The following is a 19,074-nucleotide window of genomic DNA, read 5'->3' as shown; positions in this document are numbered from 1 at the left end:
GCACCTCTATCTCCGGGGAGGAGTCAGTCAGTTTTGACCCTGTGTATCTTTTCCCCGCCACCTGTCCATTTTCCCTCAAGTCCAGCCACACTTTGAACAATGACCCCCCAGAATGTTCTAGTCACGGGAACTATGTGAGAAGTGTTGGTTTAGCATTTAGGTGGTGTCTTTTAAAGAGGTCACGCATAAGACATTCACACACTTCCCCAATGATAACAAACCTGATTTGATATATTACATTAATTCTGCTGCTTCACCTACTAAGTCAGGTGAAGATAAAGTAACTACAGTGGGGAGAACAAGTATTTGATACACTGCCGATTTTGCAGGTTTTCCTACTTACAAAGCATGTAGAGGTCTGTAATTTTTATCATAGGTACACTTCAACTGTGAGAGACGGAATCTAAAACAAAAATCCAGAAAATCACATTGTATGATTTTTACACGGCAGGACCTGGTCAATGACCTGAAGAGAGCTGGGACCACAGTCTCAAAGAAAACCATTAGTAACTCACTACGCCGTCATGGATTAAAGTCCTGCAGCGCACGCAAGGTCCCCCTGCTCAAGCCAGCGCATGTCCAGGCTCGTCTGAAGTTTGCCAATGACCATCTGGATGATCCAGAGGAGGAATGGGAGAAGGTAATGTGGTCTGATGAGACAAAAATAGAGCTTTTTGGTCTAAACTCCACTCGCCGTGTTTGGAGGAAGAAGAAGGATGAGTACAACCCCAAGAACACCATCCCAACCGTGAAGCATGGAGGTGGAAACATCATTCTTTGGGGATGCTTTTCTGTAAAGGGGACAGGACGACTGTCCGCGTATTGAGGGGAGGATGGATGGGGCCATGTATCGCGAGATCTTGGCCAACAACCTCCTTCCCTCAGTAAGAGCATTGAAGATGGGTCGTGGCTGGGTCTTCCAGCATGACAAAGACCCGAAACACACAGCCAAGTCAACTAAGGAGTGGCTCCGTAAGAAGCATCTCAAGGTCCTGGAGTGGCCTAGCCAGTCTCCAGACCTGAACACAATAGAAAATATTTGGAGGGAGCTGAAAGTCCGTATTGCCCAGCGACAGCCCCGAAACCTGAAGGATCTGGAGAAGGTCTGTGTGGAGGAGTGGGCCAAAATCCCTGCTGCAGTGTGTGCAAACCTGGTCAAGACCTACAGGAAACGTATGATCTCTGTAATTGCAAACAAAGGTTTCTGTACCAAATATTCAGTTCTGCTTTTCTGATGTATCAAATACGTATGTCATGCAATAAAATGCAAATTAATTACTTAAAAATCATACAATGTGATTTTCTGTATTTTTGTTTTAGATTCCGTCTCTCACATGCTTTGTAAGTAGGAAAACCTGCAAAATCGGCAGTGTATCAAATACTTGTTCTCCCCACTGTACATCTTATTTTGACTAAGACGTCCGTAGTTTCTTAAGTCATTGAGTGATTACGGATCTAGGAAGCTTTGCAGTGGTTTGTGTGATTTATGTTTGCTTTCACAACAACAACAAAATCCCTTACCAGGCGTTTGGAAGTTCATGCGTCGAAGCTCCACAGGGTCGGTGGGGTTATGAGATGGAATCTCCTTGCTGTTGGGCAGACTTCCTTTTCTAGCTTCGGATTCTGCCCTTTTCCTGTGGGGAAAAAAACATTTCAAACTTTTTTATTTTTTATTATGTTTTGTGTTCTATCGTTTTTTGGTGCATTTTCATCCCTGTTGAAGATATTTCCCAAAATTAAATGACACTATAATAAAATGTATACATTTTCAATATACAATATGTCTTAATGATGAATTACATCTGATGTGTTCCAGCATAGTTTGTGTCCTCCTTTAATCTGACAGATTGTGTTATGTTTTGTATACATGGGGATGAATGCTACTCTTAGTGGGACATATATCTCAATGTTCATAAACGTTTATAAGATTAACATTTCAAGAAGCATAAAGTTTAAAGCCTGGTGATGAACTTAAGTGCATCTTTAATTCATTCCGATAATGGGAATGCAGTCTAATAAATTCCATATCATGCTTATGAGAGAATAGAGAGGTGCCATAAATACACACAATCCCTGAGATTAACCTACAGGGCATTGGGAGATTTCATCAATGAAATATAATCCTTCTACATAGGGGATATAATACTTTTGACCACTTATTTATAAAACAGTGCAGTCTCTGACAAAGAGCTTTGACACAGATCTGCCCAAAGACTCAATACGGTGACATTTGATCTGTCTAATGAGAAGTGTACAGAGTAAAAGGGGGACTGTCACTATACTAGAAGTGACCTTTCAAAACAGTTTATCATCATTTGACCTCTGACCTCCAACCTCTCTTCATTAGGGTTAAGTAAAATCACTGACCTGTGACCTTTGCATTATATGGGAAGCAATAAGGCTTGTGTAAATAGCCTGGGGGGGGGTCAATGGTGTAATGGTCAAGGACAACAACAAAGGATGAAATGGGTCGTGTGAGGTCATCGTTGCATGCGTTTGAACACACGTAGATGGGAACATACAGAATGAGTCATACGATTTGCTACATTTGTTGGAGAATGCAGGCATGAAAAAAAAGGCTGAAAATGATAGCATGGGTACATCTGAACCGATATCTGAACACATACAATAGTCTATGTATGGCATTGTGAGAGTACGGTAAAGTGTACCTTAGCCATAACCTACAATGTAATAACCATCTAGCAATGCAAGGGCTCATCTGGTAAAAACACAGGGTTAATCAAATTGAAAGCTGAATTAAAAATGGAATGAAATGATTTGGGAGTAGTTGTGCGGGGAAAGCTGGGCAAACGCTGTTAAAGTGTTACAGTACCGGTACAGTATAGTGCTTTCCCGGCCAGTGAGTATATTTGGCTGTGATGTAATGCTGTTGAAGAAATATATCTATTTGTGATATATTATTGGCATTCAATGTTCATGCCAACTAGCATTTTGAGAATTAAGGAGAAAGTGATGGGGAGCAGTCTTGGCATTGTAATGCATGTTGGTTCTGTTCTAGGCATGCAAGTCAGTTGTGTCTTGCGTACAAGCGGTGAGACATTGAATTCAATAGAAATCTAAGAAATAAGGATTTCTAGGGGTTGTGTTTATCAATAAATTGACCCTTTGTATTGAGACAGACAGGACATTTAGACATGTTTGGTCAATGGAAAATTGAAATGGTGATATGGGTTCTCGTCAAATACAAAATACTATTAATATTTGTAATGTAATGTAGGGTGAGAGTAATGGAAGAAAGGAAAGCACACTTAGAATATATTTTTGAAAATGAACTGTCCTGGCTGATCAAATATATGATGTCAATTCAAATACTATCATCTGGAACGTAGGTCAGAATTCAATCAATGCAAGCAGCTGACTTTTAAACGTGCTTTGGTGGGTCAAAAGTGCAGTTGCGGGAACTCGCTTTCTGCAATGATTGAACTCTGCCTAACAAGCTAGAGGGTAGGAAATGTCTGCAAAGGGATAGAAAAAGGGTTGAGGTAGGGGTAGTTGTGGTATTGTCAGACATATCACATCCTTTCGCTCTTACCTGTCTGGTTTGCTGCTCCATTCGAAAGCAAGGAAAATAAAGCATGACAGGATGTTAGCTGGCACGTCAACATGACCCGGCGATAACAATCGCATCTCAATGTTGGTTGGCGTGCAAGATTAGTGTCGCTTCACTACCGACACCATGCTCAATTATGCCGCCTTGGGTATGTGTCGTTTAAAATGCTATGATTTCATCCCAGGTGCAATCCAAAGATGTATCGTTTATTTAGTAGTTTCAGGTGATTGTTTGTCACTCGAGCATGGAAGGGCTCGGTGTATCTGTTTCTATCCTAAAGAATAACTACATCAAGGCAACAACACATGACAATTGTGATACTACTGATTACTGATTATACAAAATAACGTGCTTGCATGGAGTTTTGAAGAAAATACATTCAAAAAAGACTAGATAATATAATTTGAGCTTATATGGCCTTTCCCCTTAACGTTGTAACAAAAGCCGCTTACGTTCGTTGTGATCTATAATGGGGACTGGGACACGGGGAACCTTGACTTTCAGCTCAAATTAACATAAAAATGTTTGTGACCTGTATCCGAGTGTGCATGTAGGTGTGTATCTTGCTGTGACTGATTTATACAGCTAATCAGCGATGCTGTGGGGCTATTATTTCGTCCTTTCCCCCTGCCGCAACACACACAGTAACATGAATGTTGTCCTTTGCTCCTCACACTGGCCACCAATTATATTAGATACAAATGTATCTTAACAAGTTAAATATTTCCTGGTTATGTTCAGGAAAGTCCCGACACGCTGGTGACATTGACTTAGTAAACACGCTGGTGACATTGACTTGGTAAACACGCTGGTGACGTTGACTTGGTAAACACGCTGTTGACATTGACTTAGTAAACACGCTGGTGACGTTGACTTGGTAAACACGCTGGTGACATTGACTTGGTAAACACGCTGGCGACATTGACTTAGTAAACACACTGGTGACATTGACTTGGTAAACACACTGGTGACATTGACTTGGTAAACACACTGGTGACATTGACTTAGTAAACATGATGGTGACATTGACTTAGTAAACACACTGGTGACATTGAGTGGACAACATACCTATTGATAGACTATAAGCCCAGGCTTCACTTCTCTCAAGGCTGATTCTCCCAGTAATGCATTAATACACTCTACAATGCCATTCAATGTGGATGCTATGGAGACTGATTCACTTGGCCCAAAGCAGTATTCAATCTAGGTGTCAAATAAAAGAGGGAGAAGCTAGAGAGAAATGTGTCCTCGTAACGCACCAGGTCAACAGGGGGTCACCAAGCAGGCCTGGAGCTTGGCTCTCTTGTGTGTGTGTGTGGTTCTAAAGCAGCATGCACTGCCACGCAGCAAATACTGTACTCTGAGTGCTCCCCTCCTACGCTTGACTGATGAACGGTGGCGGCGAACGGTCAGCTTCCGCTGGAGGTTCAGACATGCTCTGATTTCTTCTGTGTATGTGTGCATGTGTGTGACTGTGTGTGTGATTGAGTGTGTCTGTCTGATATGTAGACTGTTTGTGTGACAGTGTATTTGAATGTGCTTCATTTGACTTTGATGATGCAAGTCTCTCTCTCTCTCTCTCTCTCTCTCTCTCTCTCTCTCTCGCTTCACTTTCTCCAGTCCTTACCTCTTGTACAGGAGGATGGCAATGACGATGCAGATGATGAAGACCACAGCGAGCACTGGGCCCACCACCCAGATAAGTCCCTCCTCCTCATCAATGATTGGTTGGGGGTCAAGGTCCGCTGACACAACAGGGTCGGAGTAGGGGCTGGTGGCATACATGGTCTAGGAAGGAGAGGAAGGGGAGTTGTATTAGTCATCACTGTGTTATTTTGTTGAGCCTCTCAGGCTACACTTTACATGACATAGGCATTATGCTACCACTGTAACTACTAGTGGAATAACTACTTTAATAACCATGCAGTAGGCTAGTTCTACATGCAGGTAGTGTAGAGTAGAGTAGAGAAGGGGAAATTGTTTTATCACAACAATGTAGTTAGGTGTCCAGACTACGATAGGAAATATTTTTTGGCTGATTCTAATGTCACTATTCCTCTGCCTCCCATGAATTTGAAAACATATTTTGTGGTCCCAGTTCAGACTAGGTTCCTTATCATTCCTCAAAATGAAGTGATATCTTACTCCTGACTGTGTAGCTGTCTAGAAAAACAACCTGCACTCTCTCATATCTCTGTGAACCCTCACAGCTGCGCTCCAATCAATAGACCTCAACCCTTCAGTGAGGCCACCGAAAGTTCAAAATTGTCCAAGTTTCAACTTTTCCTCTACTAGTACATGTATATTCCGTCAGTCTTTCACAAAGACATCAGGACAACCTGTATGTGCCGAGTAGGCTAAGATTTGCCCATTCAAAGTTATTGTGTCAATGCAAATTTACAAATTCACCTATCCAAACGATATGGGCACGTCGTAATATCCATAACATCTCTCATTTGTGACTGAGTTAATTTACGTAGTTCTGAGTGGAACGAGATAAAGACTGGGGCTTTGGGGCCAAGAAAAAGCCAATCAGTGCTGTGGTGGGCAAATTAAAGATTTCCCCCCGTTTTGTCCGCCCGCCCGCCCTAATCATGCCCCTTTCTCCTTTGATCCACACACACTCCTTCTCGGTCTGTCTCTCTCACACACACACACACACATATACACACACCCTAGCTGCAGTGGAGGAGATAAGGGCATCCGCACGGTGAGCGTGCAATTAAAGAGGAGTCCCGTTATCGAGTTATTTCTGCGATTGACTGGAGCCTCTGGGGGATTTCCCCTTTACAGTAGCAGGCTCTGTTCTTGCCCTTTTTCAGGTACCAGGGCTCAAACGGACTTGACGTAACACATCCAGCCAAGGGACGTGCCCCCTGCCAAGACGTCAAAGACCCAAATCAATTGCATTTAATATGCAACTTTAAACACGAGGGAAAAAGATTCCTGTAAAAGGAAATCGCCAGAGGGCTGACTGTAGCGCATGTCTGAACTAATTCCTTTATGGAGTGGGGTGTCTAAGAGAATAGAAGGAAACAAATGTTGAGAGAGAGCGAGAGAGAGAGGTTTTTTAAGAAAAAAGCATAAAAAGGCATATACTTACATTTTCAGAGATCTCGAGGACAGCAAGCACAAAGAAGATGTACTCTTGGCCGTTGGCGAGCTGCTTGTTTTCAAAGTCACCATAGATCTTGGTGTCTCCCAGAGTGAAGTCGGTGGGAAGGTCTTTGAAGTAGGCCGCGATGTAGGCTTTGGGCTCAGCTTGCCTCCGGAAGCGAAGGCCTCGGCTTGTTCGGTTAATCTCTTTGAGCAGCTAAAAGTGAAAAGAGTTGAGACGATGTAGCTAGACAGTCGATAAAAAAGACACACAAAGAATGTTTTGCACACAAACACACACATTTTTTACATTTTAGTCATTTAGCAGACGCTCTTATCCAGAGCGACTTACAGTTAGTGAGTGCATAGATATATTTTTTTTCATACTGGTCCCCCGTGGGAATCAAACGCACAACCCTGGCGTTGCAAGTGCCATGCTCTACCAACTGAGCTACACAGACACACAGACACACACACACACACACACTACAAATCTGTGTTACATCCCTTCTGATTACAAAAGCTCAAACTACTGATTGCATAGGAAGACGAAATATGACCATTTGGATTTAATTTGTTCTACGCTGTAAGGATTTTTCTAAATGAGATTCTATAATAACGTAAATACTGTCAAAAATTTCAAAAGGATTTTAAGTAAAATAAAGAGATTTTTTTAGAAAGGAGACTATGTTTTGACATTCCAGTGGCATGAAATAGAATAGGAAGAGATGCCATGCTCTGCTGTGTGTGTGTGTGTGTGTGTGTGTGTGTGTGTACATGCATAAATATGATTATTGTTTATTTTTGGCTACATTGACAATGCAAAGAAGACAGCGAGTGCTAAAGCAATGCATCATCTTTAGAATGAATGAGAGGCAAATGTGGTAAACTGACTGAATACTTGTCGATAGGTAGAGATGGACTTCATTCTGTTAATATTGTGTTGATATATTTCCATCAGACTCCCCAGACACCAGCAACCTTTTGGAACTATCATGACCGCATGATGGCTTGTAGTCATTGGAATGTACAATTTTAAAACAGTATAATAGCAAATGCCCTGTGGCATGCTAGACAATATAGGTGAGGCTACTCATTGAAAGTGCTGAGCGCACCAACTGTACTGTAAGTACCAAGCCCCTAAAGGTATCAATTAAACAACAATGCAATGGTGTTCTGTTGCTTGTTAGGCATGGGTAATTAAATACACACACACAAACACACACACACACACGAAGAACACCCTTGGCTCCATTTCCTACAGCTTTTGTAAGTGGCCAGAAGCATTACGCAACATCTAAATCAAAAGAAAGTGGTGAGTCCCCGAGCATTAGCACTAGGCTAGCCCCTTCTCCACTCCCCCCGTCACAAATTGCATTGTTACACTGCACTAATAGGGAGACTAGACATTATTTACCCGCTAGCAACACCAGGCAACTTGATCAGAATGTGAATCAGGTCACACTCTTACAATGGGAGTGTGATTGCTTCCGCAGAAAAACAAAGCCAAATTTGTCTCGCTCTTATGGGAAAGTGTAATGTTGTGCAGTTCTACACTCAAGTGCTATTGCTATAGGCTGCATAACTAGGTCTAAGTATACCTATGTGGTTCTGGGTGCAATAACGCTGATTCATGCCCAACTGAAATAAAAAGGTGATTCAGTGTATGTAATGGTGTGAGACATCTATTGGTTTCATGTCTGCTTGATTTATAGTGAACAAAAATATAAAAATGCAACATGCAAGAATTTCAAAGATCTTATTGAGTTACAGTTCATATAAGGAAATCAGTCAATTGAAATAAATTCATAAGGCCCTAATCTATGGATTTCACATGACTGGGAATACAGATCTGTTGGTCAAAGATACCTTTAAAAAAAGGTAGAGCCGTGGATCAGAAAACCAGTCAGTATCTGGTGTGACCACCATTTGCCTCATGCAGCGTGACACATCTCCTTCGCATAGTGTTGATCAGGTTGTTGATTGTGGCCTGTGGAATGTTGTCCCACCCCTCTTCAATGGCTGTGCGAAGTGGCTGTCAATCGAGAGTACACCTCAATCCAGAGCATCCCCGCATTACCCGCTCCTCCGCACACTCCACTGGCTTCCAGTTGAGGCTCGCATCTACTACAAGACCATGGTGCTTGCCTACGGAGCTGTGAGGGGAACGGCACCTCCTTACCTTCAGGCTCTGATCAGACCCTACACCCAAACGAGGGCACTACGTTCATCCACCTCTGGCCTGCTAGCTCTCCTACCTCTACGGAAGCACAGTTTCCGCTCAGCTCAGTCAAAGCTATTCGCTGCTCTGGCACCCCAATGGTGGAACAAGCTATTTTTTTTTAAGTGGTTGTCCCACTGGCTATCATAAGTTGAATGCACCAATTTGTAAGTCGCTCTGGATAAGAGCGTCTGCTAAATGATGTAAATGTAAAAATCCCAAACATGCTCAATGGGTGACATGTCTGATGAGTATGCAGGCCATGGGACATTTTCAGCTTTAGGAATTGTGTACAGATCCTTGCAGCCTGGGGCTGTGTATTATCATGCTAAAACATGAGGTGATGCCGGCAGATGAATGGCACGACAATGGGCCTCAGGATCTTGTCACGGAATCTCTGTGCATTCAAATTGCCATCAATAAAATGCAATTGTGTTCATTGTCGGTAGCTTATGCCTGCCCATAACATAACCCCACCGCCACCTTGGGGCACTCTGTTCACAAAGTTGAAATCAGCAAACTGCTCGCCCACACAACGCCATACACGTGATCTGTGGTTGTGAGGCCAGTTGGACGAACTTCCAAATTCTCTAAAACAACGTTGGAGGCGGCTTATGGTAGAGAAATGAACATTCAATTCTCTGGCAACAGCTCTGGTGGACATTCCTGCGGTCAGCATGCCAATTGCACGATCCCTCAAAACTTGAGACGTCTATGGAATTGGGTTGTGTGACAAAACTGCACATTTTAGAGTGGCCTTTTATTGTCCCCAGCACAAGGTGCACCTGTGTAATGATCATGCTGTTAATCAGCTTCTTGATATGCCACACCTGTCAGGTGGATGGATTATCTTGGCAAAGAAATGCTCACTAACAGGGTTGTAAACAAATCTGTGCACAAAATATGATTTTGTATGTTCGTATGGAACATTTCTGGGATCTTTTATTTCAGCTCATGAAACATGGGACCAACACTTTCCATGTTGCGTTTATATTTTTGTTCAGTGTATGTGGTTTAAGACTACCCAAAAGTACACATCGCATCAACGTGAGCCAACTCCATATCTCTCCCTCTGGAGTGAGTGTGTGCCTATCAAGTTTCTGCAATGGCTTTGGCTCGGGGGGGTGGTGTCACTACCCGATAATGTCTTCAATCATCTCCCTTGTCAACACGGCTAAAACAAACCGCCCTTGGGAAAAGTTGTGAAAAGGTGAGAGCCCAATATTAACAAACAAATCAATTCTGACGGTAGGGGGCACCTTTCTGGTAATCGGTCAAGGTGTGAGACATGAAAATCGGCAGATGAGACTCAGCGAAACAACAACATGGTTCTTCTCAGAGATAAAGTGTATGCTCATATTATGTTTTTTGCTTGCTCCATTTACTGCATTAGGAATAAATAATCCCCATAAGTACCTACTCACAATGACAAGTAAAGTATTTAATGGATATTAATCTATCCTGATCTACTTACATCAAAAGTCTAGTGATGCAAAAGGTGCTAAAACCTGTTCACACTTGGGTTGGGATAAATCATGGCGCCAGAGGGAATGGCGGCCGTTTTATGGGCTCCTGACCAATTGTGCAATTTTTTTATATTCTTTGCACTGATCTTAACTTTTTCTGTACATAATGTTACCGCCATCGTTTCCTATGACCCAAAAGTGCTTCTGGACATCAGAACAGCTATCACTAACCTCGATTTGGACGAGGACTTCTACTTCAATCAGTCAGAGATGAAAGACATTGATTATTGCGGACCAGGCCCAAGTCCCTGACATTCGAAGAAGGAGGAGACAGTGGCGTGTGGGATACCTGACGAGACTCACTGGATACCTCCCTGAAGAAAAAACTGGATGAGCTCCATTTGAGACTATACTATCAATGTGATCTGAAGAGCTGTAATATCCTATGTTTCTCAGAGTCGTGGCTGAACAAGAACATGGTAAATATAAATCTAGCTGTTTTTTCGGCAGGACAGAATGGCTGCGTCGTGGAAGCTCAGAGGAGGGTGTTTGTGTGCCTCTTTGTCAACAACAACTGGTGCCCGATCTCTAATATTAAGGAAGTCTTGAGGTTCTGCTCACCTGAGTTAGAATACCTCAAGATAAGCTGTAGACCAGATTATTTACCATTGATGTTTATTTACCACCACAAACCAATGCTGGCACTAAGACCGCACTTAACGAGCTGTATGGGGCCATAAGCAAACAAGAAAATGCTCACCCAGAGGCGGCGCTCCTAGTGGCCGGTGACTTTAATGCAGGAAAACAGAAATCCGTTTTACCTCATTTCTACCAGCGTGCAACTTGAGGTGAAAAAACTCTAGATCACATTTACTTTACACACAGAGACGAATACAAAGCTCTCCCTCACCCTCCGTTTGGCAAATCTGACCATACAAGCAAAAACTTAAACAGGAAGTAGCAGTGATGCGCTCAATATGGAAGTGGTCCGAGGAAGCAGATGTTAAGCTACAGGACTGTTTTGCTAGCACAGAATGGAATATGTTCCGGGATTCATCCGATGGCATTGAGGAGTTTACCACATCCTGAGTGGCGCAGTGGTCTAAGGCACTGCATCGCAGTGCTAACTGTGCCACTAGAGATCCTGGTTCGAATCCAGGCTCTGTCGCAGCCGGCCGCGACCGGGAGACTCATGGGTGGCGCACAATTGGCCCAGCGTCGTCCAGGGTAGGGGAGGGAATGGCCGGCAGGGATGTAGCTCAGTTGATAGAGCATGGCGTTTGCAACGCCAGGGTTGTGGGTTCAATTCCCACGGGGGGCCAGTATATATAAAAAAATATGTATTCACTAACTGTAAGTCGCTCTGGATAAGAGCGTCTGCTAAATGACTAAAATGTAAATGTAATGTAAATGTAGTAACCGGCTTCATTAATAAGTGCATCAACGACGTTGTCCCTACAGTGACTGTATGTACATATCCCAACCAGAAGCCATGGATTACAGGCAACATCTGCACTGAGCTAAAGGCTAGAGCTGCTTTCAAGGAGCGGGACTCTAATCCGGACACTTATAAGAAATCCTGCTACGCCCTCCGATGAACCATCAAACAGGCAAAGCGACAATACTTCACCAGCTCTGACGCTTGTCGGATGTGGCAGGGCTTGCAAACTATCACAAATTACAAAGGGAAACCCAGCCGCGGTGTCCAGTGGCACGAGCCTACCAAACGAGCTAAATACCTTCTATGCGCGCTTCGAGGCTAGCAACACTGAACTATGCATGAGGGCACCAGCTGTTGTGTTCATGCTCTCCGTAGCCGATGTGAGTAAGACCTTTAAACAGGTTAACATTCACAAGGCAGCAGGGCCAGATGGATTAGCAGGACACGTACTCAGAGCGTGCGCTGACCAGCTGGCAAGTGTCTTCACTGACATTTTCAACCTCTCCCTGACCCAGTCTGTAATACCAACATGTTTCTAGCAGACCACCAACAACGCCAAGGTAACCTGTCTAAATGACTATCCCGCTGTAGCACTCACATACAGTGCCTTGCAAAAGCATTCATCCCCCTTGGAGTTTTTCCTATTTTGTTGCATTACAACCTGTAATTTAAATTGATTTTTATTTGGATTTCATGTGATGTACATACACAAAATAGTCCAAATTGGTGAAGTGAAATGAAAAAAATAACTTGTTTAAAACAATTCTAAAAAATTAATAACGGAAAAGTGGTGCGTGCATATCTATTCACCCCCTTTGCTATGAAGCCCCTAAATAAGATCTGGTGCAACCAATTACCTTCAGAAGCCACATAATTAGTTAAATAAAGTCCACCTGTGTGCAATCCACCAGTGTCACATGATCTGTAACATGATCTCAGTATATATATACACCTGTTCTGAAAGGCCCCAGAGTCTGCAACACCACTAAGCAAGGGGCACCACCAAGCAAGCGGCACCATGAAGACCAAGGAGCTCTCCAAACAGGTCAGGGACAAATTACAGTATCAGTGTTGGGTTATAAAAAAATATCCAAAACTTTGAACATCCCACGGAGCACCATTAAATCCATTATTAAAAAAATTGAAAGAATATGGCACCACAACAAACCTGCCAAGAGAGGGCCGCCCACCAAAACTCACGGACCAGGCAAGGAGGGCATTAATCAGAGAGGCAATAAAGAGACCAAAGATAACCCTGAAGGAGCTGCAAAGCTCCACAGCGGAGATTGGAGTATCTGTCCATAGGACCACTTTAAGCTGTACACTCCACAGAGCTGGGCTTTATGGAAGAGTGGCCAGAAAAAAGCCATTGTTAAAGAAAAAAATAAGCAAAATGCATGTGGGAGACTCCCCAAACATATGGAAGAAGGTACTCTGGTCAGATGAGACTAAAACTGAGCTTTTTGGCCATCAAGGAAAACACTATGTCTGGCGCAAACCCAACACCTCTCATCACCCCGAGAACACCATCCCCACAGTGAAGCATGGTGGTGGCAGCATCATGCTGTGGGGATGTTTTTCATCAGCAGGGACTGGGAAACTGGTCAGAATTGAAGGAATGATTGATGGCGCTAAATACAGGGAAATTCTTGAGGGAAACCTGTTTCAGTTTCCAGAGATTTGAAACTGGCGCCGATGAAGATGGCGGCATCGCGAATAGCTCTTAGGAAACTTTGCAGTATTATTTTTTTTTTATGTATTATTTTTTACATTATTAGCTCAAAAAGTGTTTTGTATCATTACATACAGGCGGGGAAAACTATTGGATATCAGAGCGACGGTAACTCACCAGCATTACGACCAGGAATACGACTTTCCCGAAGCAGATCCTTTGTTTGCTCTCCCCAGGGCAACTGAACTGATTCCAGCGGCTGACCCAAAACATCGCCGGCGGAGGAGAGGCACTCGGAGCGGCCTGCTGGTTCGACTTAGGAGGCGCGCACACCATCCACCGCTTCCAAGTATACTACTCGCTAATGTTCAGTCTCTGGTTAACAAGACGACGAGCTCCGGGCAATGATTTCTTTCCAGAGAGACATCAAGGCCTGTAACATACATTGTTTCACGGAAACATGGCTCTCTTGGGATATTCTGTCGAAATCGGTCCAGCCAGATGGGTTCTCAGTTCATCGCGCCAACAGGAATAAATATCTCTCCGGGAAGCAGAGGTGTGTGTTTCCTGATTAACGACTCATGGTGTAATTGTAGTAACATACAGGAACTCGAGACTCCTTTTGGTCACCTGACCTAGAATATCTCACAATCAAATGCCGACTGTATTATCTACCAAGATCATTTTCTTCAGTTATAGTTACAGCCGTGTATATCCCCCCTCAAGCCGATACCACGACGGCCCTCAAAGAACTTCACTGGACTTTATGCAAACTGGAAACTGCATTTATTGTAGCCGGGATTTTAACAAAGCAAATTTGAGGACTAGGCTGCCGAAGTTCTATCAACATATCGACTGTTGTACTCGCGCTGCTAAAATCCTCGACCATTGCTATTCGAACTTCCGGGATGGTTATAAGGCCCTCCCCCGCCCTCCTTTCGGCAAATCTGACCACGACTCCATTTTGCTCCTCCCTTCCTATAGGCAGAAACTCAAACAGGAAATACCCGTGCTAAGGACTATTCAACGCTGGTCTGACCAATCGGAATCCACGCTTCACGATTGTTTTGATCACATGGACTGGGATATGTTCCGGGTAGCTTCCGAAAATAATTTTGACGAATATACTGAAACGGTGACTGACTATATCAGGAAGTGTATAGGTGATGTTGTGCCCACTGTGACTATTAAAACCTACCCTAACCGGAAACCATGGATAGATGGCAGCATTCGCGCAAATCTGAATGCGCGAAACACCGCATTTAACCATGGCAAGGTGACTGGGAATATGGCAGAATACAAACAGTGTAGCAACTCACTCCGCAAGGCAATTAAACTGGCAAAACATCAGTATAGAGACAAAGTGGAGTCGCAATTCAACGGCTCAGACACGAGACATATGTGGCAGGGTCTACAGACAATCATGGACTACAAAAGGAAAACCAGCCACGTCGCCGACACAGACGTCTAGCTTCCAGACAAGCTAAAAACCTTCTTCGCCTGCTTTGAGGATAACACAGTGCCACTGACGAGGCCCACTACCAAGGACTGTGGCCTCTCCTTCTCCGTGGCCGACGTGATTAAGACATTTAAGCATGTTAACCCCCGCAAGGCTGCCGGCCCAGACGGCATCCCTAGCCGCGTCCTCAGAGCATGCGCAGACCAGCTGGCTGGTGTGTTTATGGACATATTCAATCTCTCCCTTTCCCAGTCTGCTGTTCCCACATGCTTCAAGATGACCACCATTGTTCCTGTACCCAAGAGAGCAAAGGTAACTGAACTAAATGACTATCGCCCCGTAGCACTCACCTCTGTCATCATGAAGTGCTTTGAGAGACTAGTCAAGGATCATATAACTGCTACCTTACCTGTCACCCTAGACCCACTTCAATTTGCTTACCGCCCCAATAGATCCACAGACGATGCAATCGCCATCACACTGCACACTGCCCTATCCCATCTGGACAAGAGGAATACCTATGTAAGAATGCTGTTCATTGACTATAGCTCAGCATTCAACACCATAGTACCCTCCAAGCTCATCATTAAGCTCGAGGCTCTGGATCTGAACACCGCCCTGTGCAACTGGGTCCTGGACTTCCTGACGGGCCGACCCCAGGTGGTGAAGGTAGGAAACAACATCTCCACTTCGCTGATCCTCAACACTGGGGACCCACAAGGGTGTGTGCTCAGCCCCCTCCTGTACTCCCTGTTCAACCATGACTGCGTGGCAAAGCACGCCTCCAACTCAATCATCAAGTTTGCAGACGACACAACAGTAGTAGGCTTGATTACCAGCAATGACGAGACTGCCTACAGTGAGGAGGTGAGGGCTCTGGGAGTGTGGTGCCAGGAAAATAACCTCTCACTCAACGTCAACAAAACAAAGGAGATGATCGTGGACTTCAGGAAACAGCAGAGGGTGCACCCCCCTATCCATATCGACGGAACCACAGTGGAGAAGGTGGAAAGCTTCTAGTTCCTTAGCATACACATCACCGACAAACTTAAATGGTCCACCCACACAGACAGTGTGGTGAAGAAGGCGCAACAGAGCCTCTTCAACCTCAGGAGGCTGAAGAAATTCGGCTTGGCACCTAAAACCCTCACAAACGTTTACAGATGCACAATTGAGAGCATCCTGTCGGGCTGTATCACCGCCTGGTACGGCAACTGCACCGCCCGCAACCGCAGGGCTCTCCAGAGGGTGGTGCGGTCTGCCGAACGCATTACCAGGGGGAAACTACCCGCCCTCCAAGACACATACAGCACCCGATGTCACAGGATGGCCAAAAAGATCATCAAGGACATCAACCACCCGAGCCACTGCCTGTTCACCCTGCTATCATCCAGAAGGCGAGGTCAGTACAGGTGCATCAAAGCTGGGACTGAGAGAATGAAAAACAGCTTCTATCTCATATCAGACTGTTAAATAGCCTTCACTAGCACATTAGAGGCTGCTGCTGCCTATTGAAATCACTGGCCCCTTTAAGAAATGGAACACCAGTCACTTTAATAATGTTTACATATCTTGCACTACTCATCTCATATGTTTATACTGTATTCAATTCTATAATATTCTACTGTATCTTAGTCCATGCCGCTCTGTCATTGCTTGTCCATATATGTATATATTCTTAAATTCCATTCCTTACTAGTTTTGTGTGTATTGGGTATATGTTGTGAAATTGTTAGATATTACTTGTTAGATATTACTGCACTGTTAGAACTAGAAGCACAACCATTTCGCTACACCCGCTATAACATCTGCTAAACATGTGTATGTGACAAATAACATTGGATTTGATTTGACTGGGACGGAGGTTCACCTTCCAGCAGGACAATGACCCTAAGCATACTGCTAAAGCAACACTCGAGTTGTTTAAGGGGAAACATTGAAATGTCTTGGAATGGCCTAGTCAAAGCCCAGACCTCAATCCAATTGAGAATCTGTGGTATGACTTAAACGCTGCTGTACACCAGCAGAACCCATCCAACTTGAAGGAGCTGGAGCAGTTTTGCCTTGATGAATGGGAAAAAATCCCAGTGGCTAGATGTGCCAAGCTTATAGAGACTTACAGCTGTAATTGCTGCAAATGGTGGCTCTACAAAGTATTGACTTTGGGGGGGTGAATAGTTATGCACGCTCAAGTTTTTTAAATCTTATTTCTTGTTTGTTTCACCCCAAAAAATATTTACATCTTCAAAGTGGTAGGCATGTTGTGTAAATCAAATGATACAACCCCCCCAAAAACTATTAACATAGTTTATATGCAAATGATGCATCACAAAGAATACACACACTTCATGGTTTGAAGGCTAAATCATTATGTCAGCTTTCTCCCTAATGTACAAATGCACCTGAGGATACAGAGAGCACGAAAGCCTCAGAAATACCTAGACTGGCTAAATATAAAAGTTGTCAAGTACTTCGTGCATAACCAGCATGCTACCTTTCCCTTGAATAAGGATAGACAAAGAGGCCTGATGTAGCTCTCCAGGTAATTACTGTTGAGAGGGGAAGAGGGGGTGGGAAGGGCGGGATGAGTTGCAGTGCACTTGATGACTACTCCATGTTCTACCTAATTTCCATATGAAGAATTCTCTCTACAGCTATTTGCGTCAATCAACGAGCCCCGTCCCCAGGTTTCCCCACCCCCATCCTCTCATATCTGCAGAGTTAGAGTAGAATTCTTCCCACCACCTCTCTTTTTAGTAAGACTTGGGTTGAAGTCGATTCCATTGCAATTCAGTAAATATCGAGATCCCACAATAGGAATTGAATGTTACTGTTTAATAAGTACTTTTTGTGGTACCTACCTCTTCTAGGTTCATCTCATCTGGACTGTCCCAGGGTTTGAGGAACTTTCCTGTGCGCTGTTTCTTCAGAGGCACCACCACTATGTAGTATCCCCTGGAAAAGAAAGAAAACAACACATTGACAACGTATTTCAAGCTCTTCAAGGTCAAAGTTCATTGTCTGTTCACTCCATAACATGTTTACAATACACCATTGTTACATGGAAGGTCACATGCTGCGCCAAGACAAAACATACCAAGATCAAAGCTTTGAGCTTCAGACACAAAAATGTTTAGTGTCCCTGGGGACCATAACAAATGTTGATGTTGAGGAGCCTTGCGCTAATCCTGCAGGTGTAACAGGGTTGGAGGCGTGGAGGACAAGAGACAAAGATGACACATGATTGCGCCATTAGCTAGTTACGCTAGCCCGTTATCATTCCATTAAGAGTCGGTTTTCTTCCATGTTTGTCTTTTAATTGATGCATGATCAGAGAAGTCGGCGCACTGTTAGCCCCATGGGCTAATTAGTACCCCTCCGTGAGAGAGAGAAGAGGAGCTGGAATTAGAGGGATTTTCATCCCTCCATTGGGGCGACAAGGGAGATAAAGGCCTCTACCAGAGTTTTTTCGGGGCTTCTCCAGGCTGGGCACGGTGCTAGCTAGCGTTAGCCAGGAAGGCAGTGTGGCGGGCTGATGGGAAGCTAATTAGCTTAAGCACTGGCACGGGGGAGAGTGGGCCCGAGTGCGTCCAGCAAGATCAAAACCCCAGATTGGTTTGAAGTGCCAGTCTACAATCGGATCTGCGCGTTGGCCTTTTGACAACCCAGAGCTTAGTTGGAAAGAATGTAAGATACATTACAAGGCTTAATACTGAGGAGTGGGCTAAATTGGATGGGAGAATTCATGGTGTCATCTTCTCTGTGTTGAGGAACATAGATCAATAGGAACAGGCTTGATACAATGCAATTAATGTAATATACAGGGTACACTAAAGAAAGTGATGAACTCTTCAGTGCTGATGTTCTGACCTTTCAAACAGTATAAACAAAAAAAATGTGCTAAGAAATCTGTCAGAGTGTAAAATCTTGTCCCTTTCACTTCTTGAGTGCAACTATGCAGATGTAAAATAACAGCAATATGAGTGACATTATGCAATAAGGAGAAAGAAGCTTTAATGGTATCCTGCTGATTTAATTGAACCCAAAGACGAGCTCAAGGTCAATAAATGGATTAGGGCAGCCACAGAGGCAAATTAATTAAGTGCAATCAAATTAGGCTAAATAGCCAGCTCTATAAGTACAAGTCT

General features: G+C 43.9%; 1 protein-coding gene across 43 annotated transcripts in view; it reads right to left on the bottom strand.

The window, feature by feature from the left end:
- The window catches only part of LOC121554718 (receptor-type tyrosine-protein phosphatase delta-like), a 597,272-nt gene that overhangs the window by 42,467 nt on the left and 535,731 nt on the right, over window positions 1-19,074 (bottom strand). For 22 of the 43 annotated variants that reach the window (XM_045211917.1, XM_045211930.1, XM_045211919.1 and 19 more), the window contains 5 exons: window positions 17,788-17,881; window positions 6,675-6,884; window positions 5,199-5,359; window positions 3,554-3,568; window positions 1,522-1,634 (listed from right to left, as the gene is read on the bottom strand). In XM_045211917.1, coding sequence (XP_045067852.1) covers window positions 1,522-1,634; window positions 3,554-3,568; window positions 5,199-5,359; window positions 6,675-6,884; window positions 17,788-17,881 — 593 coding nt within the window. The remainder of the gene's footprint in view (window positions 1-1,521; window positions 1,635-3,553; window positions 3,569-5,198; window positions 5,360-6,674; window positions 6,885-17,787; window positions 17,882-19,074) is intronic. The other 21 variants (XM_045211923.1, XM_045211933.1, XM_045211934.1 and 18 more) reach the window with 2 other exon arrangements.

The sequence above is a fragment of the Coregonus clupeaformis genome, chromosome 39 (genome assembly GCF_020615455.1).
Source record: "Coregonus clupeaformis isolate EN_2021a chromosome 39, ASM2061545v1, whole genome shotgun sequence".
NCBI lineage: Eukaryota > Metazoa > Chordata > Actinopteri > Salmoniformes > Salmonidae > Coregonus > Coregonus clupeaformis.
Note: the sequence above shows the minus strand (reverse complement) of the source record. Positions and strands in the feature narration are given on the sequence as shown.